Source organism: Myotis lucifugus, unplaced genomic scaffold, assembly GCF_000147115.1.
Source record: "Myotis lucifugus unplaced genomic scaffold, Myoluc2.0 scaffold_220, whole genome shotgun sequence".
NCBI lineage: Eukaryota > Metazoa > Chordata > Mammalia > Chiroptera > Vespertilionidae > Myotis > Myotis lucifugus.
In genome coordinates, this window is record NW_005871268.1 from 1402667 (window position 1) to 1427107 (window position 24441).

Here is a 24441-nt window from a genome sequence, read left to right on the forward strand (position 1 = left end):
ACTGGAGGTAAAAAGAACTGAAGGATGTTTGTTGATAACGAAGGCTATGTTAAGATAACAATGAAAAGGATACATAGAACAGACTGACAGATCTCAGAGGGAGAAGGAAGGGGAGGATGGGAAGAGATCACCCCAAAGAATATATATGCATATATGCATAACCCATGGACATGGACAATAAAGTGGTAAAGGCCTGGTGGGAGGCAGGGTGGAAAGGGGGGGGGGGGGAATGAGAGACATCTGCAATAGAGTCAACAATAAAAAAACAAAAACAAATAGACAAAAAGAATAAAATGGAAAGACAAAAATAAATGAGAAAAGCAAAGTCTAACTTAAAATTCCTTAAGTCAGAGACAGAAGAGGAAAGAGGAATTCATTACAATAGCTCAAAAAGAAGTCAAAGAAACAGTGGAGGCGAAAACAAAAGAATCACAGGATAGGTAACAGGGGGTATAAAATATAGTCACAAAGAAAAAAACCTGAACAAGTAGGGGCATAACTGGGTACTCAAATAGGATTTTCCAAATGAAACCAATATAAGAGCAAGAAAGCAACGGCCTTTCTGAGACTATAAAAATGAAGTTATAAGAACTGGCTGGAAGTATATTAAATCCAAACATAAGGGCCTTAATGGGAAGGGCTTTTGGACTAAAAGGCAAATGAGAGCTTTCGTGTAGTACCTTATGATAAAAGTGAGTAATATTACAGACCATAATCATACTCTTACCTACTTTATGTATCTGTGTATACATAGAGTCCCAAATCCCACCCCACATGCTTAAGCTATGTGTGCATCTGTATTGTTGGATTAATTATTTCTGCATAAAGACAGAGTGAGGGAAAGCGGAAGAAAGGGCCAAGAGGATTCTTTAATGAAGAAATCTGATGACCCTTTTGATCCTTGGGTTGTGGCAATAATGGGGCTACTGAAATCTAACGAAGATGGGGTTCTGATCTGTTTTATACCTGAAATCAAGCCTGATACACACACACCAAACTGACTGAAGTACCTACAGCTAAATGAGAAAACACTTCTGTAATACTTGTAGGCATTCAATATTTGCCAACTATATTTACATTTTCTCTACTTCCACTTGTGTTTCCTGGCTTTAAAAAATATAGTATACAATATTTATTGTTATTTAAATAAATTCAAACTACTTAGCATAACTAACATTTTTCATTTAAAAAAGAAACTGGAGATGTAATTAATAAAGATACATTACTAAGTATAGGAAAATTGAAGACATGTAAGATTATAACAATTTAAAAATAAATCCAGTGGTTGAGCATCGACCTATGAACCAGGAGGTCACGGTTGATTCCCAGTCAGGGCACATGCCTGGCTTGTGGGCTCAATCCCCAGTGTGAGGTGTGAAAGAGGCAGCCAATCAATGATTCTTTCTCATTATTAATAATTCTAACTCTCTCTCCCTCTCCCTTCCTCACTGAAATCAATAAAAATATCTTTAAAAGTAAAAAATAAAAACAAATCTAATAATTACATACCTTATTTTGTAAACTATCAGAAAGCAGTTGAAAAGAACCCCTACACATAACACAAATGATAAAAGGCCACATATATTGGCATATAGAGAGGAATTCTAGAGCTATGCTGTCTACTAGTTATGTGGCTAAAGATCAAATTTATTAAAATTAAATACAATTTAAAATTCAGTTCCTCAGTTGCACTAGCCAAGGACTTTATTTGCAAAAGACTTTTTATAGTAATATCTGAAACTCTAAAGTCTTATCAATTAAGAAAAATAGATTTCTAAGTATTTCAAGCACTTACTTTTTAAAGCAATTTTGTGGATTCAGAGATTAAGTCAAGCCTTAAAATTATTTTAAATATTCAACCCTTATGCATTTCACATTTTAAAGATAAGTTAAGTTTTTATACAATCATTTTAAAACTTACTTCAAAATTAAGATCTCGGATCAAGATATCTCCATTTGGCGTTGCTAAAGGAACATGATCAAATCTACAGAAGAAATTAATAAAAAAGGATTAATTTTACATTAAACACTAAGCAAGTGTAGCTGAAAGAAAAGGGTACTATGTAGTTTAACAAATATTTATGGTCCTAAAAAGACTTTTTCTGTACGTACTTTATAATGTTATCAGCATTGATGATTTCTCCAGCTCCAGGTATCAAGGGAATGCTTTGTGCTCCTTCAGTACCTTAAATAGAAAATAAGTATTAAAGTATCATAACCACACTGTGTATTAAAGCAAAAACGTAAATTGTAAGACCTAGAACATTCATATTTACCCCTTTCTTGTTGAGAGATCATTGTGCGTTCGTATTTTCCAGTTTTTAAATCCTTTAATACTTGCATTAATTCTGAAATCCGAGCAGTAAAACTGAAATTAAAAAAAAAGCTATGATCAAATCTCCAGAGGCTATCATATATTATTTATTTTTTGAGATAAAATTGACATATAACATTGTGTAAGTTCATATCTTGTTTTACTTTTTTTTTTTTAATTCTCACCCGAGGATTTGTTTTTACTTCTTTATTTTTTTAGAGAAAGAGAAAGGGAGGAAGGGAGGAAGGGAGGGAGGGAGGGAGGGAGGGAGGGAGGGAAACATCGACTGGTTGCCTCCCATGCACTCACAGACCTGGGATCAAATCAGCAACATTGGCATGTACCCTGTCTGGGAATCAAACCTGCAACCTTTTGGTGTATGGGACAATGCTCCAACCGAGTCACCCACATCTTTTATTTTATGCAAACTTAACTGAAGTTTAAAATTATTATCTAGTGTAAATAAAATAACCTAAAAGAAGTCTCAATAACATAAAGTATTAGTGATAGTATGCATGTTTTACTATTACATTTCAGCACAAAAGCAGAAACATGGGGATAAAGGGAGAGGTTTCATAGGATTCCTACCTCAACAGATACTTCTTTAATAGGTACTAGTAAGTCAAGAAAGTTGCTTGCTGCTAGAAGTTTAAGGAAGTTTCTAGTAGATACTAGTAGGACTAGTACTTGGGCATTCCATAGGCCATGAGTTCCCGCTAGAGTGTGCTATAAAGCCTGGTATAAAGATGGCCTTCTATCTGATGAAGGTGTTTATTATATACTAGAGGCCCAGTGCACAAAATTCATGCACTTGGGGTGGGGGTTGGGGGTTCCCTCAGCCAGGATTGCAAGAGGGTGCAGGCCAGGCCACAGTATCCCACTGGTGTACGTTCAGGGCTGGGGAGGGATGTGCGAGGTTGGCCAGCTGGGGAGGGACCGCAGGAGGGCTCCAGGGCATGTCCAGCCCGTCCCGATCAGCCAGACCCCAGCAGCAAGCTAACCTACCAATCAGAGCATCTGCCCCCGGTGGTCAGTGCACATCACAATAACTAGTCAATTGTCTGCCCCCTGGTGGTCAGTGCATGTCACAGCGAGTGGTTGAGCAGCCTTAGCATATCATTAGCATATCATGCTTTGATTGGTTGAATGGCTGACCGGACACTTAGCATATTAGGCTTTTATTATATAGGATATGCCAAATGGCTGCTATCACCCTGCAAACAGAAGATTTGGAAGATTCCTCTCTTATTCTAAAGAGGGGAAAAGAGCCCAGTTGGTGTCGCTCAGTGGTTGAGCGACGACCCAGGAATCAAGCGGTCACCAGTTCAATTCCTGCACATGCCCAGATTGCAGGCTCAATCCTCAGTAGGGGGCGTACAAGAGGCAACCAATCAGTGATTCTCTCTCATCACTGATATTTCTATCTCCCTCTCCCTTCCTCTCTGAAATCAATAAAAAAGATATAATTAAAAAATAATTAAAAGGTATTTTTTAAAAATAAAGAGGGGAAAAGATAAAATGTTCTTAATATTAGATAGAAATCACTGTGGCAATAGAGAGAAATCAAAACTAATGACAAAAGTTTGAGGCATATAAGAATGACATCATCATCAAAGAGAAAGCGTTCTATATCAGAGACACAAAACAGGATTTTCCTGTGAATAACAAGCAGAAATCTCCTAAAGAAACAGAAGCATCCGTATGCCATGAACTGCACCAGAAAGTTAAGTAGGAAGAATGTCAGCGTTCGCAAGTGAAAGAGGTTCCGCACATAGTTTACAACTTCTTCTATCTTGCCCTGAAGACTTTAACTGCCATAGGAGGAGGGGGAGCAATAAAGAGGAAATATGCAAATGAACCTCCGGCCTGGCAAACACCTTAAGCCATCCAATTTTTCCATTGATCTAAAATTTATGGTCCTTTTTTACATTATACTGTGTGTTTTTTATACCAACCTTTTATATTAAGAGCTTGAAATACTGAAATATTTAATTCCATTTTATGGTCTAAGAACAATATTCTTAGACAATATGACCATATTTACAACTGTACCTACAGATACCACAAGATAACTTTTCATTTTATCCCATTAATATCAACCTCATCTTTGTTCATCTTTTGCTAGGTTGCCAGTATCAAAGATTTAAGAAAAACAAAGTATTATGGGAAACAGAAAGTTCAACTGAGAAGATTCTATTCATTAACTTAATTTTCTGTGAATTAATAAGACTGCCATGATTGAACATTTCCCAGATTACTGAATACCAGTGTCCATGAAGCAGTTTAAGAAATCCTAACCTAGTTTAAGGCTCAAAACAACTATCTAAAGGAAACATAAAGACTTCACTATCAGAGAAAAATCTTCCTTAATTCTTTATCAAAACCAGCTTCCAGGAGTAGCAGCTTCAGTTATCACTGATCTTACCCTCAACAGAGCACAATCATTAAGGATAACATATTTTTAAAAATTCTCTGCAACTGCTCAATACTAATCTTACTTACCCAGCCAATCTAGTCATTTCACGGCCAGCCAAAACTATTCGACCCAGAGCTTGAGACATCCGCAAAAGCATCCTTCCACTTTGGTAGTAATCCTTAAATAGAAATAAATATTAGTTTTCACTTACGTTTCTAAGATTAAAAACTAGGTTTTCTTTTTCTTCTTTTTTTTTTTTAAACCTTACCCAAGGATATTTTTTCCATTAATTTTTAGAAAGAGTGGAAGGGCAGGGGAGAGACAGGGAGAGAGAAACATCGATGCAAGAGAAACACATCGATTGGCTGCCTCCTGCACATGCCCCGACAGGGACCAGGGATCGAGCCTGCAACCAAGGTACATGCCCTGGACTGGAATAAAACCTGGGACCCTTCCATCCAAGGGCTGATGCTCTATCCACTGAGCCAAACCGGCTAGGGCAAAAACTAGGTTTTCTTTATTTTTATATTTAAATTTTCAATGTACCATTATTATTATTATTATTACTACTTTACCTCCAGAAGTTCTGAATGCGTACTCTTGAGATGTCGAGGATGAGACAAATCTAGGAAAGGGCGGCTGACAACTAGGTAACCAACTACAGTGGCAAGATCTGAAACAAAGCAATTAAGATTTAAAATACTCCACTTATTCCACAAATCTCATTCCACTATCTCTTTTATAGCATACTTACATTTGGCAATTATGCTATCGATGAAGCCCATAGAAAACCGAAACAAAATGAAATTATGTAGGTGTTCCACCTGGCAGAAAGCAAAAGCAAAAAAATAATTATTTTCTATGTTTAAAAAACACACAAATCTACCATAAGGATAAAATAAACTGTATAATATATTTATTCAACAAATATTTACTGACTGCAAATGATTTCTGATTATATTGTATACTAGAGGCCCGGTGCACAAAAATTTGTGCACTGGGGGGGTCCCTCAGCCCAGCCTGTGCCCTCTTGCAGTCTGGGACCCCTCGGGGAATGACCACCTGCTGGCTTAGGCCTGCTCCCTGGGGGATTGGGCCTAAGCTGGCAATCAGACATCCCTCTGGCAGCCTGGCAGCCCTCGGGGGATGTCCACTTGCCAGTGGGGAGCAGACCTAAGCTGCAGTCGGACATCCTTAGCACTGCTGAGGAGGCAGGAGAGGCTCCCACCACCACCACCGCTGTACTGGCAGCCATCAGCCTGGCTTGTGGCTGAGCAGAGCTCCTCCATGTGGGAGCTCACTGACCACCAGAGGGCAGCTCCTGCATTGAGCGTCTGTCCCCTGGTGGTCAGTGTGTGTCATAGTGACCAGTCATTCCCAGTCTTTCTGCTGTTAAGGTCAGTTTGCATATTACCCTTTTACTATATAGGATAGAGGCCTGGTGCACGGGTGGGGGCTGGCTGGTTTGCCCTGAAGGTTGTCCCGGATCAGGGTGGGGGTCCCTCCCGCTTGGGTGCCTGGCCAGCCTGGGTGAGGGACTGATGGCTATTTGCAGCTGGTCACACCCCCTTTAGGGTTGGGGTCCCCACTGGGGTGCCTGGCCAGTCTGGATGAGGAGCTGAGGGCTATTTTCAGGCTGGCCAAGCCGGCGACTGAAGCTCCCAGCCTCTCCTTTTTTTTTTTTTATTCTGGGATTTATTTACCTTCTATAATTGAAACTTTGTTGCCACTCCAGCTCCAAGGCCACGGCCTGCTGAAAGCAGATATCTGGGGTTTGTTTAGTTTCTATAATTGCAACTTTGTTGCTTAGAGTGGAGCTCAGAGCCCGGCCACAGCAGGGAGGGAAGCTTGGCTTCCTCCATCACTGGAGCAAGCAAGCCTCCTGCTCGCTTCAGCTGCGTGGCTTCCGGCCGCCATCATGGTTGGGCTAATTTGCATATCCTGCTGATTAGCCAATGGGAAGCGTAGCGGAGGTAAGGTCAATTACCATGTTTGTCTATTATTAGATTAGATCACATTTAATTGAGCACAATGATGATCTCAGAGCAGGTGCCAAACAAATACTTCATGAAATCATTTTTTTTTCTTTTTTTCTTTTTTTTTTAAATTTTTTTATTGCTTAAAGTATTACAAAGGGTATTACATATGTGTCCCTTTTTTTCCCCGCCTTGACAATCCCCTGGCCTCCCCTACCCCCCAGTGTCTTATGTCCATTGGTTATGCTTATATGCATGCATACAAGTCCTTCAGTTGATCTCTTACCCCCCTCCCTCCTGCCCCCCAACCCTCCCCGGCCTTCCCGCTGCAGTTTGACAATCTGTTTGAGGCAGTTCTGCCTCTGTATCTATTATTGTTCAAAGGTTTATAATGGTCCATGAAACCATTTTTATACAAACAGAATGAAAATTACATAAAGAAGGTTAATGCGGGATCCTTTACATGTAATAGTACAATGATATTTATTCACAATACTATCAGATACATATATGCTTTGCTTTGTTTTGATTATTGGCTGTTAATAATCAAAACAAAAAGAACAGAAGGATGAGAGCATTTAGGTTGAACACTAGCAGTCCAGATTGGCACTCAATGCTTTACTTTAGTTTGAGACATCTGGTCTATTATGAATGATATTACTACTCAATTTGAACCAAGTGCTCATGTAATTAAGGCCACAAAGTCCGAGTGTGTAGCTTTAATCTGAACATGCATTATCTCAAAATTACAACTCTAAAAATGTTTTTTATTCTGCATCTTTAGTGTTCTCACATTTTTCATCTATCGGATTATTCAAGGTCCTGCATGATCTGTCACTGGGCTCTATCTTAAACCTCATCTGCTTCTACTTTGCTCCTTTGATTGAGTTCCAGAAATGCAGCTTTCGAAAACATGCTCCTGCCTAAGGCTTTCTTCTTGCCGTGCTCACTGCCAGGAATACAGTCTTCCTAGAATCTAGGAAGTACCTACAGCTAATACTGATATTTTGTGACTAACACCCCCCACCCACTTCAAGTGGGTTTCTGATGAAATGCCACCTCCTCAAGAAGGATCTTGCCTTCCTAGCTAAAATACCTAATAAACAACCTCCATCATACTCTACCACTTTATCTTATTATATCTTTGGTCACAGAGTTCATTACCATCTAAAATCATAGAAAATATCCATTTGTTTACATGTTTATTGACTCCTCCACTAAAATGTGGCATTCCTAAGTACTGGGTAGCTTGCTCTTACTACCTTCTGCCAAAGAATAATGGCTGGAACATTTATTCAATGAATGCTGTGTGCTACATGTGTGCTAAATATGGAAGATACAACAATGAATAGAACAAAGTTCCTGAGCTCATGGAGTTTACATTCTAATGAAAGAGACAAACTAATAAACAAATAAACCAGATAATTATAAACTGCAATATATGCTTTTAAGGGTACAGATCACTAAAATGGAAAGTAACTGGTGGAGGCCATTTCAGACAGACTCATCAGAGAAGGCAAGGCATCAATAAGATGTAAACTTTTGGGCTGAAATGTAAAGGATAAGTATAAACAAGCCATGTTAAGAGTGGGCTGGTGAATGACTCCTGGAAAATTACCTTAAATGCAATTTAGTGAGCACTATCAAAGTTCAGTCATGTTAAATATACATAAGACAAAATTCCAATTTATAAAATAAGTTTAAATGGCAACCATTTTAATCTTCTTAAATCACTTCAAATATATATTAAATTTCACCAGCTTCCACTAAAATGTAAGCTCCATAAAGGCAGGATTTTGCCATCACATTCACCACTGTTAACACACTAGCACCTAGAACAAGCTCAGGCAACTAGATGGCATTCAATATCTTTTGAATGAATAATAAATAAAATTACTTGAATTCAAATTTTCCAAGTGGCAAGTAAATAAAAACTGAAATATAGTTTCCACAAGAAACAATGTTTATATTGTAAATCACGGGTCAACAAACTATGGCCCACAGTCCAAATCCAGCCTTTATTAGAACACAGCCACACTCATTCATTTATATATAGAATACTAGAGGCCTGATGCACGAAATTCATGCAAGAGTAGGCCTTCCTTCCCCGGCTGCCAACACCAGGCTTCCCTCCTAGCCCCGGCTTCCTCCAGAAAGTCTACCGGTCTAATTAGCATATTACGCTTTTATTATTATAGATTATAGATGGCTACATTTGAGTGGCAGAGTTGAATATCTTTAATAGAGACCATAAGGCCTGAAAAACCTAAACTATATATGTATTATGTTGTTCTTTACAGAAAAAGTTTGCTGGCCCCTGCTCTAAATAATAATCTTCACAGTATTTTCATGAATACTATTGAAACAAATTTTCTGTAGAAATCACTAAATTTATCACTAAATAAGACTCCTATGCAACATCTGTAAAAATATGCTGACAATTATTTTAATAAATTTACCATTTTATAATAGGCAACTTAATATATTGATATGATAGTTTTTATTCTCATATTGCTTAATGAAAACAATATATTTGTATTTTACATAAGCAAAAAAAAAAAAAATCTTTCCATAAATACATGAGCCTCAAGCATGTTTTCTTACCAGTTTTTGGAAGACCGCATGGATTGTCTGCTTTTCTCTTTTATTCCCATCATAAAAGGCAATTTCTTCACTATTAAAAAAAAAATTAGCAATTAATTTTGATGTTAACCAAGCCTGAAAAATTGCAAAACAGTATTTTATGACTGAGTATTTTTATCTAAATGGGCATTTTGTGACTAAGAGCTCACCAAGTACATCTCAAGCAGTGGTCTGCACTTGAGACCCAGCTCCTGGCTCAGCTGATCAGAGCATAGGAATACATACCCGACTAGATCCTAGACTGGACTGCAACCATATGTTGTATGTGTCATATATAACTGGCTGGAAAAAGTGTGCTGACCCTCAGAAATCAGAATAAAGAAATAAGAAATGAGAAGGAAGCTGCCATGATATACAGAAGGCACGGCAGGGACAGCCATCATAAACTACAAATTGAGTACAGACCAAGATAGGAGGAGAGGGGAAAACAACAGCTAGAGAAAGGTAGTGATGCCATGACATACAGCCTTTGAAAGACAGAAAAGCGAACTCAGACTTCACAGCCTCACAGTGACAGCTCCCAGGGGGCCTAGCTGGATAATTGTTCTTATTCTTGGAACCCCACCATACCCTCCCAACAACTTCCGTTTTCTTGAGCTGGTTTGAATGGGCCCAAAAGGGCCACAAGTGTCTTGACTAGAAATAAAAGGGTGTGTTTACAGATGAAGAAAGGTTCAGTGTAATTAAGTAAATTTGCTAAAGTCATACAGCTAGCAAGTCAAGTAGTTGAGATTAAAACTGACCATATCTGACCCTCGTTTCAGTCTTTGCATTTTATTCAGTATGATATAAACTTTCCCAGCAAAGCACCTCTTACAGCAAAGGAAAGGAAAGATTTACGTAGGAGTCCAGGAGGCACAGTTAAAACAGCCTTCAATAAACACCTAATTATTTCAAGTTTCTTTTCTCCTTTAATAATTATGTGAAATACATATTCTACTTCAAAATATGCCTGTATTTTCTCCATCATAAAAATAAGGTAGCTTCTATTTCAACTCCTTCAAGTAAAATTAACTTGCCATAAATATTCATCATGTCTGACCTGTTTCATGGTTCCCTTGATACAATGAGAGCCCCAAAGCATCAGAAACAGAAACAGAATCTGCACCTACAATTAGTTTTCTTATTTCCTTCGATCTCCTCTTCACATTTAAGCTGATGGAAGAAGATGGGGTAAGAATTCTACTTCCCCTGAACTGAGTCATCTTAGACCCACTCTAAAACCTGAAAGGACAAGACATCCTAGAGTACTGATGGCTGCCTTTCCAACACCTATTCTTGTTCTCATCCTTTTCCCTAAGAGAACCCCAATTTTCTTAAAGTTACCTATCCTTTTCTGGGTATCCAAAAGGTTTAGTAATGGCCTCAACACCATCTACAGGGGATGAGTTTCTATGTTCTAAGCCAATCACTTTGCTGTAAATGCTTGAGGCATGCCTGAGCAAATCACAATTCTGGCCAATGAGATGTGAAAGAAGGTCTGCAGTACGGTTTCTGGGGAAGTTTCCTTGCTCTCATACAGCAGAAGAAATGGCTCCATTTTTGTTTCCAGACTTTTTGCAAGGGAAGAAGGTTAATGAGATTTGGAACTGCTTTTGACATTTTATTATCACAAGAAGAACCAGGCTGAAGAAAGGGGCAACATAAAAGGAGGCAGAGCAAAGAGAACATCAAAGAGTCAGGAACTGCTCTACCTTACGAGTTCTTATGTGAAGTAGTAAATGTCCTTAGGTTGGAGCCCTCTGAGTCAGGGTTTTCTGTTTCTTACAATAAAAGAATCCTAGCTGATACCATCTTTCAGTCACTTGGCAAATCACCTCTCTATGCAACCGTCTATTCTCTGCCTCCCTGGAGCATAAAACCTTATTTAAAGCCAGTACCATTTTAGCAATCTAAGGAAATAAAGGAAGAGGGAACTATTAAAAGAGTAATTTTGTAAATGCCTATAGGGTAATAATAAATATTAGTACCCTAAAAATAACATACAGTTGACAGGTCAATATATGAGAAAATTTACTGAGCACCGTTACATATCAAAAACTGTCCTGTAAACAGACTGAGGAATCTCAGAGGGAAGGGGGAAGGGAAGGTGGGAAGAGATTAACCAAAGAACTTATATGCATACATGCATTACCCATGGACACAGACAACAGAGTGGTATGGACTGGGAGAGGATTGGGGTCTGGGTAGACGGGGAAATGGGGGAGGGGGGTAGATATCTATAATGCTCTCAATAATAAATATTAAAAAATAAAATTTTTTAAAACTGTCCTATAGCCCTCACTGGTTTGGCTCAGTAGATAGAGCGTCAGCCTGCGGACTGAAGAGTCCCAGGTTTGGTTCTGGTCAAGGACACATGCCTGGGTGTGGGATCGATCCCCAGTGGGGGCATGCAGGAGGCAGCCTATCAGTGATTCTCTTTCATCAATGATGTTTCTATCGCTCCCTCTCCCTTCCTCTCTGAAATCAATAAAAATGTATTTTTTGAAAAAAAAAACTGTCCTACAAGCTACTTATATTTCATATTTAATCCTCAAAATAGGCCTGTTATCTACCTATTATAAACAAAAAAGGTGAAGCTATACACGACTTGCCAAAAGTTGTTGAATATATAATGGATGAGTAGAAGAGGTAGATTTTGAAACTAGTCAGGCTGGCTCCAAAGCTCAATACTTTTTCTTCCTATTTTGGATTTTTGTGGAAAATAGGTAGAAGCACAGGCAGTAAGACTGAATTACTGAGTATTACAAACACAGTCTTAAAAACATTTTGAGATAAATTGAGACAAAATTTTCTTTTGAGTATTATATATAAATTTGAATTGTATTTTGACTATGTTTAAAGTTAAATTAACAAAATTAGTCAATAACATGAAGAAGTGAATCAGAAATACTACATAGTTAACCAGAAAAAAAGGTTATAAAACTGATATCCTTCAAAATGTATATTTTCAAAAGAGGTAATACACACACACACCTAATTTCATTTACAGTGTTACTAGAGTTTTGAAGTCAACTTACATCAGCAGTTCTCAACCTGTAGGTCACGACCCCTTTGGGGGTCAAACGACCCTTTCACAGGGGTCGCCTAAGACCATCAGAAAACACATATATAATTATATATTGTTTTTGTGATTAATCACTATGCTTTAATTATGTTCAATTTGTAACAATGAAAATACATCCTGCATATCATATATTTACATTATGATTCATAACAGTAGCAAAATTACAGTTATGAAGTAGCAACAAAAATAATTTTATGGTTGGGGGTCACCACAACATGAGGAACTGTATTAAAGGGTCACGGCATTAGGAAGGTTGAGAACCACTGACTTACATGGTATCAATATCCATAAAAATACATTTTTAGTACAGCTAAATACATTTAATACATTTCTCCTTACCTGTTTGTAATGAGCCGGGAATTAACATATCTATACTCTCCTTCATACTTTTGCTCAGTTATTGTCATCTTACCAATGGGTCTTCTAAGTCGAGTTAGGAGCAGCCCAGAAACAAGCAAATAGGCCATCATGCTCGCTGGGCCCTATTATTATTGCAAGAGAAAGACACAAAGTTCAAGGATATTTAATAAATTTACTGATCACAACATATACAATTTCTATAATTAAGTTGTGACTTTGAGAAAAGTTGATCTTTTGACTAATTTTTTCCCTTCTTTTCTGAAAAAACACACACTGGACCTCTAAGCTTTTACTATTCATCTATTCCTCCTCCCACCTCTGCAGCTCATCCCCAGCTCTCCCAAATATGCTCACCTAAGAACTCCTAATTGCAGTCAGTCATCATCACTCTTTATGGTATCTAACTTTCCCAATGGAACTCTTCTTGATATTTACTCAAGATTCCACAATAATTCAGATCTCCTTTTTACCTTCTCTTTGAATGTTAATATTCTCTGAGGTTTCTTTCTCAGCTTTCTTCTCCCAAATTTATATCTCTAGTCCCATCATTCCTAAAAACCCAAGAAATTATTTCCAAGTAAGTACTATTCATCTTCACTTCACTGTTCTGTAGAGCCTCAAGCCTAGCTTCCCCAAACAAGCTCCATCTGCCTTTCCATTCTCATACATCTTGCTTCCAGCTCTACACTTTCTAACTTGGTAAGCGACCTCATCACCCACTGACCATTCCAAGGCAGAGTCTTCAAGCTGACCTTCCCAAGCTCATCATGACACTTCCCTCATTCCCATACAAATGCTATGTTCTGCCATACGAAAATAATTGTTTCCTGAACATGCCATTCAATGAGGTTGTTCTTATGTCTGACAAGCCTGACATTCAGGGATGTCTACTCATCCTTCTCAAAGCAGCTCAGATATCACTTCCAATTCTTCCAAGAGTAAATATTTTATTCAAACTTCTATTATTGGACTTATCACTCTGCATTATAATTGCTCGAATACCTCTTTTATCAGATCATAATCCCTCCTCAGTAGTTCCTGTCTTACTCATCTTTTCATTCCTACCCGCCAGCACAATATGTGTAAAATACAGTGTTTATTCAAGATTTTTTAAATTAAATACAACTGATTCAATGCATTGCAACAAGTATGGGCAAAAATATAACTAAAACATAGTTTCTACCTTCAAAAAATGCAGAATCAGATAAAATGTAATAAGAACCATAAAAAAATATTACAGCATAGAGACAAGAGGGATTAGGCCTATTCACTTCTTATAACGAAAACATGCTATAAGAATGATTAAGCCTGGATCCAGAAATAGCAAAATAAAGGTAGACAATAAAATTCAAATAGAAAACTGCTGTTCCCAGCTTTTTGGAAAGGAACAAAAACCACTATATAAATTATTTACTAATCAACTACAATATATATATTTGGAAAGGAACAAAAACCACTATATAAATTACTAATCACCTAATCAATTACTAAACAACTAATCAAAATTATTTACTAATCAATTTACACACACACACACACACACACACACACACACACACATAAACCAACTATTATTATATGGTTACTACATGCCTAGTGCACAAATTTGTGCATGGGTGGGGTCCCTCAGCCTGGCCGGCAATTGGGGCCGATCGGGGCCGGCTGGCTGGGGGGAAGGACAATGGGAGGTTGGCTGGCTGCAGGAGGTTGGCTGTGGGAGCGCACTGACCACCAGGGGGTAGCTCCTGCATTGAGCATCTGCCCCCTGGTGGTCAGTGCACATCATAGCGACCCGTTGACTGGTCGTTTGGTTGCTTAGGCTTTTATATATATATACCCTATATATATATATATAAAAGCCTAATATACTAAGCTGTCTGTTCAACCAATCAAAGCGTAATATGCTAATGATATGCTAAGGCTGTTCAACCGCTCGCTATGATGTGCATTGACCACCAGGGGGCAGATGCTCCGACCAGTAGGTTAGATTGCTGCTGGGGTACAACCAATCGGGACTAAGTGAGATAAGTCAGACACGCCCCGGAGCCCTCCCACGGACCCTCCCCAGCTGGCCAACCTTCCACGTCCCGCCCTGGCCCCAATCGTGCACTAGTGGAGTCCCTTGGCCTGGCCTGCACCATCTCGCAATCTAGGACCCTCAGGGGATGTTGGAGAGCAGTTTTGGCCCAATCCCACAGGCCAGGCTGAGGGACCCCAACAATGCACCGGCCCTCTAGTATGCATATAAGATCTTTGGTTAATCTCTTCCCTCTGAGATTCATCAGTCTGTTCCAGTTTCCATGCCTGTGCATTGAGCGTCTGCCCGCTGGTGGTCAGTGCGCATCATAGCTACCGGCAGGTCGGCCAGTTGCGTAGGCTTTTATATATAGAGATAACAATAACATTACATATTAAATGACTAAAGTTAAACTTTAATAAGAATACTCAGGAAAAAATTAAAGGTCACTCTTACCAACACAAATATCAGAGACAGGGTAATTAGGCTCATATAACAACCATATATATTATCATAAAATATCCTTGAAACTGGTATAGCCATTCTAAAAGCATTCCTGATATTTTAACATTCAAATTTCATATTTAAATTATTGTTTCCAAATCTCTTTTTAGACATTACTTTGCAACAATAAGTACATGTATGTTCAATGTTAAACACTGCACTTATGGTTATCAATACCACACAAGTTTTTCAAGTATCTGATTTAAGGAAAATTAAAAAGCCATATTAGAAAAAATTTTAAAGCTCTAGTATAGCATTATTTTATAACTAGACTTTATTAGGTAAATCTTATAAAAACATGTTCTTGAGATATAAAATATATTCTTACAAACCACCCAGCCATTCACAATACAGCATTACAGTAATTTAAAAAGCAGAATAAAAGTAAACTCACCTGAGCTCCTATTGCACTCGTTAACTTGAAGATATACAAAACTATGTCTAAAAATGGCTGTAAAATAAGTATCACAAGGTATATCAGTAAAAAGAATTAGGTTACCTAGATTGATAGCTAATACATTAAATACAAAATGCTATTTAATATATAACATGTAATTGTTAACATGTAGAGTTCCCACTGTGTATAATGTACTGTAACATGTTGATCAATGATTACATAAAAGGCAGTTCTTATTGTAAAAAAAATAGAAAATGGAGAAGACTGACCAATGTCTACTGACTGGTGGAAAAATTTTATCACTTTTCATCACCTAAGGTAGCTCTACTGTGATAACTGACCATTAGTAACTAAGCAATTTCTCAAGGTAGTGCAAAGACATAAAATGACCCAAGTTGTAACTGCAAATGTGCTACCAGCTTTTCTGGTTTCTATATATCTTCACCTATAAAAATGAGAGGCTCTTCCTGCTCTTATTACTGTTTGATTCTATTATTTTGTCAGAACATCTATATGTTGAAATAACATAGTAAGCCTATTTATGAATATAATCTTCTGATATAAAATTCAAATTTCTAGGACTAGGGCCGGGGGGAAAAAAGGACACTTATGTAATACCCTTTGTAATACTTTTAGCGAAAAAAAAAAAAATCAAGTGGTAGTAAAAATAAATGAAAAATTGCTGACGAACATCAAAATTCCAAGAAAAAAAAAAAATTTCTAGGACTAAAACAATACATTAAGAACCTCACACAGAGACAGCTCAACTGACATGCTAAAAGTGTTTTTTGAAGTGTTTCTCAAGAAATTCAAATTGAGTTCGCTCACTTAAGTCTAGAGCCACCCCTTTTTGACTGATAAATACATTACAAGGATCAGGGACTTGGTTTATTAATTGGCTAGTACTACTTTCTTTTTGCCTTATAAATTATGATACCTGTGAAATTCAAGTACATTTAAAAGTTGATAAAAATTACTCATAATTTAAGTCAGAGTTCAAACAATAAGATAATATTAAAAGTAAATATATTATAATGCATAGCAATTAATTTGGTATTTTATTCTACTGCAGATGTGACAACACCTGAGCTGTAGACTTGATCAAGTGCCAAGATGTAAAGACTAGAAGTCTACAGAATTACATGAAAAACTTTATATATTAACCCCACACACTCACATATATACAGAACAAACTTTAAAATATGGTAATGGACTGATAAATCTCAGAGGGAAGGGGGGACAGGAAGAGATTAACCAAAGAACTTATATGCATATATGCATAACCCATGGACCCAGACCATAATGTGGTAGGCCTGGGGGAGTGGGCTGGGACGGAGGTGGTGGGCAGCTGGGTAAAGAGGGGACATCTGTAATACTTCCAACAATAAAGATAAATATAAACAATAAATAAATAAATGTGGTAATGGGTGAAAAGAAAGCTGAATTACTGAACAATATAGTTTTGTCAGAGTTCCTAGAGTTTGGAACCAGTTAGCAAAGGCTTCTTCTAGAAAGCAGAATAAAGACAAGGTTTGGCATGAAGTGAAAAGGTATCTTAGCAGTGGGCATATCATGAGGAGTGAAGCTCTTGTGAATACATATTACTTTTCTAAGAATTGCCTATCCTCCCTCCATCCACATGGTTGAAGCAGAGCATTCCTGTTCTTACACTGTGACCAAGCCCCTTGTATATGGATATCTGGATCAATTGTGGCCAGAGGCAAAGATACTATAAACGGTCCAGTCTGAGACAAGCTCCCACTGCAGACCAAGAGCTGTCATGTGCATCGAAGTGAGAAATGGAGCATCATCTAAAATGAAGAGGGGAGGAAATGCTGTGTAGATAGTCTCACAGGTACCCACTACATGTCCAAGTGCATGTGTAAATTAGTATCTTATGAAAGCTTTTTGACTATTATTTAAATGATCTAATAGAATTAGAGATACTGAAGGAGAGAATGGGCAGAAAGAAATGCTAGCCTAATGGTAATGGATGTAGAACTAGAAGCATAAATTGACTGCAGATCTCTTAACAATTGCAGAAAATAGAGAGGTCAAAAGATAAAAATGTAAATTTTTGTTGTTTTACTGAAATCAGACTTAATATTCTTATGAAATCTTTATAAGACACTAAATTCTCAGTTCTTAGCTAAAGCACATTATAAAAATAATATAAAAAATTAAATAATTATAGTTAAAACTATTATAACTCAAATTTTCTCATAAAAGTATTAAATATTTACATGATGCTCTTATATGAATCAAAACAATTTTACATAAATTTGCTGAGATTCAAAATTCAAAAAATTAACAAGTAATAATAAAAAATTAAGACACTTACCTTACTAAGATTTGAATACAGATCAACTACACTGTTACAAAACTTTTCTACATCTTGTGTAAGCAGCTGGTCTGGGTTAGCTATTCTGTTGTCCAGATTCCCCATTTTATAATATGTGAAAGCTCTAAAATAGCAATAAGAAAATGACTTTAAAACAAATGATATTTTTTAAAAACTCACATTATACTACTTAATTCACATTAATAGAAACAGAAAAGTTTGGAGTTGGAAGAGGCCCCAGAGATTGTCCTAATTTACTTTAAAGATGAGGAAACAAGTCTAGAGAAGGATGACTTGCCAATTAATGGAAGAGCCAGAATTATAGATTCTAAATACTGGGTCTTTCCTTATATGTTTCTGGGTCTAAAAGCAAGTTTCTTGAAAACATAGCCAACAAAAAAGAAAATCTACATCTCAACATCATAAGTATCACCGTTCAATTTAAGTATCTTAATATAAAAATAGGTTATTACTTACTGGAGATACTCCTCATAGAGGTATTTAGTTAGCCTTACTCGGAAGCACAGTTTGAGCTCATTTAACCCAAACTTCAAGAAGTTATTAACCAGAGAGATCTAAAACAAACAAACACATATTACTGATTTTGCTTAATTTCTACTTACTAAATCACAATGTATTTCTCTGTCATTGGCTATGTCCCCAAATCCTATGATTTTTATAATTAATAGTCCAAATTTATATAATTCAGTTCTGTTTTACTTAAAATTTACAAAGATACAAAAAGAACATGCTAACCAGTGATGGCGAACCTATGACATGCGTGTCAGAGGTGACACGCGAACTCATTTTTTTGGTTGATTTTCCTTTGTTAAATGGCATTTAAATATATAAAATAAAGTCTTTGTTTTACTATGGTTGCAAATATCAAAAAATTTCTATATGTGACACAGCACCAGAGTTAAGTTAGGGTTTTTCAAAATGCTGACACACCGAGCTCAAAAGGTTCGCCATCACTGTGCTAAGCCAAAGGCTCTATTATCCTGATATGTTAAACTTTACTTGGAACTTAATTTTAGAGTATGTTAATATCATTAATTCTGAGAAGTCTCTAGCTACCGTTTATTCTGGTAGAAAAAAAAGCCAAATGTGTCACCTTCCTATCTAATGTAAAGAACTTGCTTTTAAGAAGTACTGACATTTGTGTATACTTTCTGCTTCCTACTACCAGTGTTACAACCCCAGACAATGGAATTCTATACATATTGCATCTGTATTTGTTTTAAAAAGTAGTATAGCCTGACTGGCGTGGATCTGTGGTTGAGCATCAACCTATGAACCAGGAGATCATGGTTTGATTCCCGGTTGGGTTACATGCCCACGTTGCAGGCTTGATCCCCAGAGTGGGGCATGTAGGAGGCACCCAATAATGATTCTCTTTCATCACCTTTCCCTTCCTCTCTGAAATCAATAAAAAAATATATATTTTTTAAAGTTGTATGTCTTATACCTACAGATTATTTCTAGAGTCATATTTACTACTTTTTTCCATCATTATATTAAAACTAGCCAGTGCACGAAATTCGTGCACCGGTAGGGTCCCTAGGCCTGGCTGGCGATCAGGGCCGATCGGGGCCTTCTGGCTGCCAGCAGGGGTCTTCCTTCCCTGGCTGATGGCTACCGGCCGGGGCCTTCCTTCGTTCCATGACGCCCCCTGGTGGTCAGCACATGTCATAGTGAACGATTGAACTCCAGTCTCCAGGTCGAACTCCGAGTGGACACTTTGCATATTAGCCATATATATATATATTTTTCTATAGTTCTGAGTCATATTTACATAAAATTTTTATCCAAAAAAAAAACAAAACTGATTTTCTGCTTAATCTCATTTTTTGACTGATAGCTAAGCTACTTATCTCAGCTTTATTAAATCTGACATATAATTAATGCATTTTACAACCAAGTTCCTCCTTTTAACTCCCACATTTAAAATATTAAAATTCTTATAGTGCCAATAAAATGGAACAAAAACCAAAGCTAAGAAAATCACTTATAATTTAGAACAGCGGTTCTCAACCTGTGGGTCGCGACCCCTTTGGGGGTCGAACGACCCTTTCACAGGGGTTGCCTAAATACATCCTGCATATCAGATATTTACATTACGATTCATAACAGTAGCAAAATTACAGTTATGAAGTAGCAACGAAAATAATTTTATGGTTGGGGGTCACCACAACATGAGGAACTGTATTAAAGGGTCACGGCATTAGGAAGGTTGAGAACCACTGATTTAGAACAAATACTCACCTTTATTTTTAATAAATTCAGATAATAAATTACAGTTTAACTTAAACTGTAATTTATTATCAGTGGTTTGAGTTACTATAATATTGTGGCCTGAAGCAATAAATGTAAATCAGGATGATTTTGTGCCGCCCTCCCCCCCCACCACCACCCAAGCTCAGCCCCATGGGACATTTTTGGTTCTCACACTGGGGAATTGGGGAGGCGGGGGGGGGGGGGGGGGGGGGGACACGGACTACTCCCATTTAGTGGGATGCTATAAATATTCAAGAAACCTTAGCTTAAAGGTTAAAAATAAATCCACATATGTAGACATTCTTTTAATTTTTCATCTAGTGTAAAGGTTTACATTGAAATGTTCTACTACAGTTATAAAACTAAATTCAAAATAGGAACTCCATATCATAAGTCTTTAAAGAAGTTAATAAGTAAATATCCTTAAAGATTTTTGGAAGATGCAATTTTTTCCGCTGTATAAATTTAAAGAATTCCACTTACGAGAGGCATGGCAGCGATGAAGTTGAATAAGTATCTCTTGAAATCTTTTCTGCTACGACCAATGATACCACTGCAAACCACCACATGCAATGCATTAGTTGCAAAAGAAGCAATATTTTACACTAAGAAAACTTCTGAAAACAGCTGTAAAATTACTCTTGCAAATTTTTATTGAATCAAAAGAATACAAAAAAAAGATGCTAAATATTTTCTTACAAATACATGTTTCAACTTTTGAAATTTTATCGTTTTAAACAGCTTTCTTGAAAATCACTCTATATAAAAGGCAGCATTAAATAAGAGGAACTAGTTCTTTCCTTAGTCAAAATGTTAATTTTTTAAAAAGGCTTAGGCTGCCACAAAAGGGGTTTAGATGGCAAAACAATTAACTCTACACACTCAGGAATGGGTTACTATGGATAAAACAAACTAGTATTTCTTTGTTTTTAAAATGTTTTAACATTCTGATTCTGCCTTGTTATGAACACATAGACTTAATGAGAGATCAGCAAATTCCTACTATAAAGGGTCAAGAGCAAATATTTTAAAGTCTGTGGGCCATCAGGTCTCTGTTGCAAACACTCACTTCTGCTACTGTAGAACAAAAACTGCCAAGAATGAAACCAGTGCCGTCCTAATAAAATTTTACCACAACAGACGGCATTGGGCTTTGACCTGCAGGTCTACTTTGCTGACCCTGGAGACTAAATAAAATAACTCAGTAAATCAATAGGGTTCCTCAGAGTCTCAAGGTCTGTTAACATACTTCAACTAAACAAGCTCCTCTTTTTTGAATCTGTTTTTGATCAATTTTACTTATTTGTTTCTAAATATCCATTAAGAACTTTTAATGTAAGGGTTCCACTACTTTTTTAAAAAGTTTGAAAGCCATTAATATAATGTAAGTAAAGAATATTTGAGTACTGTACATCTATGATCCAGTAAAGAGATAGAATTTATTTGATCACACACTTTCATCAAATAACATTAATACTTCAAGTATAAATAAAATATATTTTGAAAAATACTGCACTAAATTATTTAAACCTAACCACACACACACACACACACACACACACACACACACACACACACACGGTATATGATAGAGAATAATTTGCTTTTAATGAAGGATTAGGTGAATAATGCCAAGTTATGTTAGCTGATCTTTTAGATAAAAAAATAATAATTCCATGGTCAAATAAATTCAGGAAAACCTGGCTTAAACAAAGCTAACAAATATCTTTACCGAAGACCTTCTCAAAGCACTTAAATGTATATGTGCATTGTGACTCTCTGAGAGGACTTTGTAGCATGTTGCAGCATTTCCTCTGTCATAACTAGCATTCCACAGAACATACTTTGGGAAATGTTACTTTAGACTGGTATAAAAATCAATAGTCCAATTTTGATACAACTACTAAAAAGTTAAAAAATTTAAGTTGAGCTAGAAAAAAGTTAAAATAGAAGCACACAAAAGTGTTGTTTGTAGCAATAAGAATATTAGAGACACAAAGCAATTAAGACAGAACAAAAGGTTTAGAGATTTAAAATTGTTTGAACCAAACTTTACATAAAACCAAGTGCTTTAGTGCTGCCCAAGCTGCGAAACACACAAAATTATAAAACTTTGGTAAAACACATGCCATCATTCAGCAATTGTTTACCACTGGAATAGCAGCTATAAATTTAAAAAATGGTTCCTTGAATAAAGCTTTATTTCTGCTTATTATTCCACTGCAAAACAAAATAATAATAATGAAGAATATAGTAGTCCCAATCATTATTACTTTCAATACATATAAGAATCTTATAAAAGATAAAGATGCTGCTTGTAGCCAAATGGGTGAAAGTAAAATATATATATTGATGATTACGTGTAACAGCAACAAGATAGAAGGATTCACCTCCATATCATGTAATTACCACAGTTTCTTAAAGAAAAGGTGTGTCCTATTTAAAATGTGCCCACACTCCAAAGGAATTAGCCACTGTTAACAAATAAGCCTAAAAGGTATAAAGGATATTAAAATGAGGTACACTAAGGACCAAAGCAGAAATGGATGAATCTAAACCTACTTTGGAAGACAAATGGGAAACAATAGATAAATTCATTTACAATGTAGCTTTAGTAGCAAGTTAGAGAAATGTGTAAATTTTTCAAATAATGTTCCATATTATGAACTCACAATATTTTAAAACTTGTAATTTGACTAAATATAAAATAGTTCATATTTCTGCTACAGCAGAAGGTCAAAAATATTTATTAAGGAGAAAATTAACTTTAAAATGATCATTTCACAATTGGTAAATTTGGATTAAAAGTACTGTTTAAGGTAGTTCCTTATGCTATTCTTACAACTTTTCTGTAAGTTTAAATTGTATCAAAATAAGTTTTTTAAAAGCTATTAAATTTAAAAAATATTTTTTTTACATCTCATAACTAAAATTGCAACAAGATGATTATCTACAATTAAAGGCTGGCTCATGCTACACAATAACTTTCCTCTATCCACAATCACCAATTAAATTAATGCATCACATACTCTTAGTTAGGCATTTTCTACAGGACAGTAAGTCTTTAAGAAAATATGTATTGGCATCTATTCAATTAAAGTTGGAAATCTCTAGTTTAGAAGAATAAATAATATACTTTTGGATTACAAAAACATGAAATCAAAATCTGAATAAAAGGGAAAAACTTCTAAAAATAAACTAATCTCCTGTATTATACCATGACTGTACAGGGTTTTAATGTGTAATATATGACAAATTCTATACAGATATTTAATACCAGAGGCCCCGGTGCACAAAATTTGTGTGTGTGTGTGGGGGGGGGGGGGAACGGGACGGGGGGACGGGGGTGTCCCACAGCCCAGTCTGCGCCCTCTCTCAATCTAGGACTCCTCAGGTAGGGTCCCTAGCCTGGCCGGCGATCAGGGCCTATCAGGGCTTTCCTTCCCCTGGCTGCGTAGGTGTGATCGCTTAGCTGGCCTGGGCCTCCCTCTGCAGGGCGATCGCTGGCCGGCCCCACACACCCGCCACAGTGTCGCTGGCCAGAGGCCTGGGCCTCCCTCTGTGGGGCTATCGATCACGGGGCTCTGTGATCAATCACCCAGCAGAGAGAGGCCCCGTCCACCCAACCAGGGCTCCACGATCCATCGCTGCGCAGAGGGAGGCCCCACCCACCGGCCAGGTAGCCTGGGCCTCCCTCTTTGGGGCAATAGCGGAGGGCCCCCCCCCCCATTGATCGCCCCGCCAGCCGGTAGCCTGGGCCTCCCTCTTTGAGGCAATCAATCGTGGAACCCCCACATCAGTCACCCCGCAGAGGGTAGCCTGGGCATCCCTCTGTGGGGTGATCGTAGGGTGATGGCAGGGCCCCCCGACCAATCGCATTGCACTCGCCTTGGCTGGCCTGGCGCCAGTGGGTGTCACAGCGTGGTCGTCCGGAAGGTCATCCGAACGGTCGTTCTGCTGTTTGGTCGTTCGGTCAATTTGCATATTACACTTTTATTATTATAGATAATGTTACTCAGAGCAGATGTAACCTATATATTTTTGCCACAGGTAATAGTTGGGGAGTCTATATTTTTATTAACAGATATGGCATCTAAATAATACAGCCATCAAAGAAAAAGCATAAAAT

The 24441-nt window shown here is 37.2% G+C and overlaps 1 protein-coding gene across 3 annotated transcripts in view; it reads right to left on the bottom strand.

The window, feature by feature from the left end:
• ABCD3 (ATP binding cassette subfamily D member 3) overlaps window positions 1–24441 on the bottom strand; it is an 86191-nt gene that overhangs the window by 22161 nt on the left and 39589 nt on the right. For all 3 annotated transcript variants that reach the window (XM_006098093.3, XM_023761859.1, XM_023761860.1), the window contains 12 exons: window positions 20796–20865; window positions 18513–18610; window positions 18036–18159; window positions 15692–15748; window positions 12756–12898; window positions 9311–9380; window positions 5485–5554; window positions 5306–5403; window positions 4817–4908; window positions 2277–2368; window positions 2113–2185; window positions 1922–1985 (listed from right to left, as the gene is read on the bottom strand). In XM_006098093.3, the coding sequence (XP_006098155.1) occupies window positions 1922–1985; window positions 2113–2185; window positions 2277–2368; window positions 4817–4908; window positions 5306–5403; window positions 5485–5554; window positions 9311–9380; window positions 12756–12898; window positions 15692–15748; window positions 18036–18159; window positions 18513–18610; window positions 20796–20865 (1051 nt within the window). The remainder of the gene's footprint in view (window positions 1–1921; window positions 1986–2112; window positions 2186–2276; window positions 2369–4816; window positions 4909–5305; window positions 5404–5484; window positions 5555–9310; window positions 9381–12755; window positions 12899–15691; window positions 15749–18035; window positions 18160–18512; window positions 18611–20795; window positions 20866–24441) is intronic.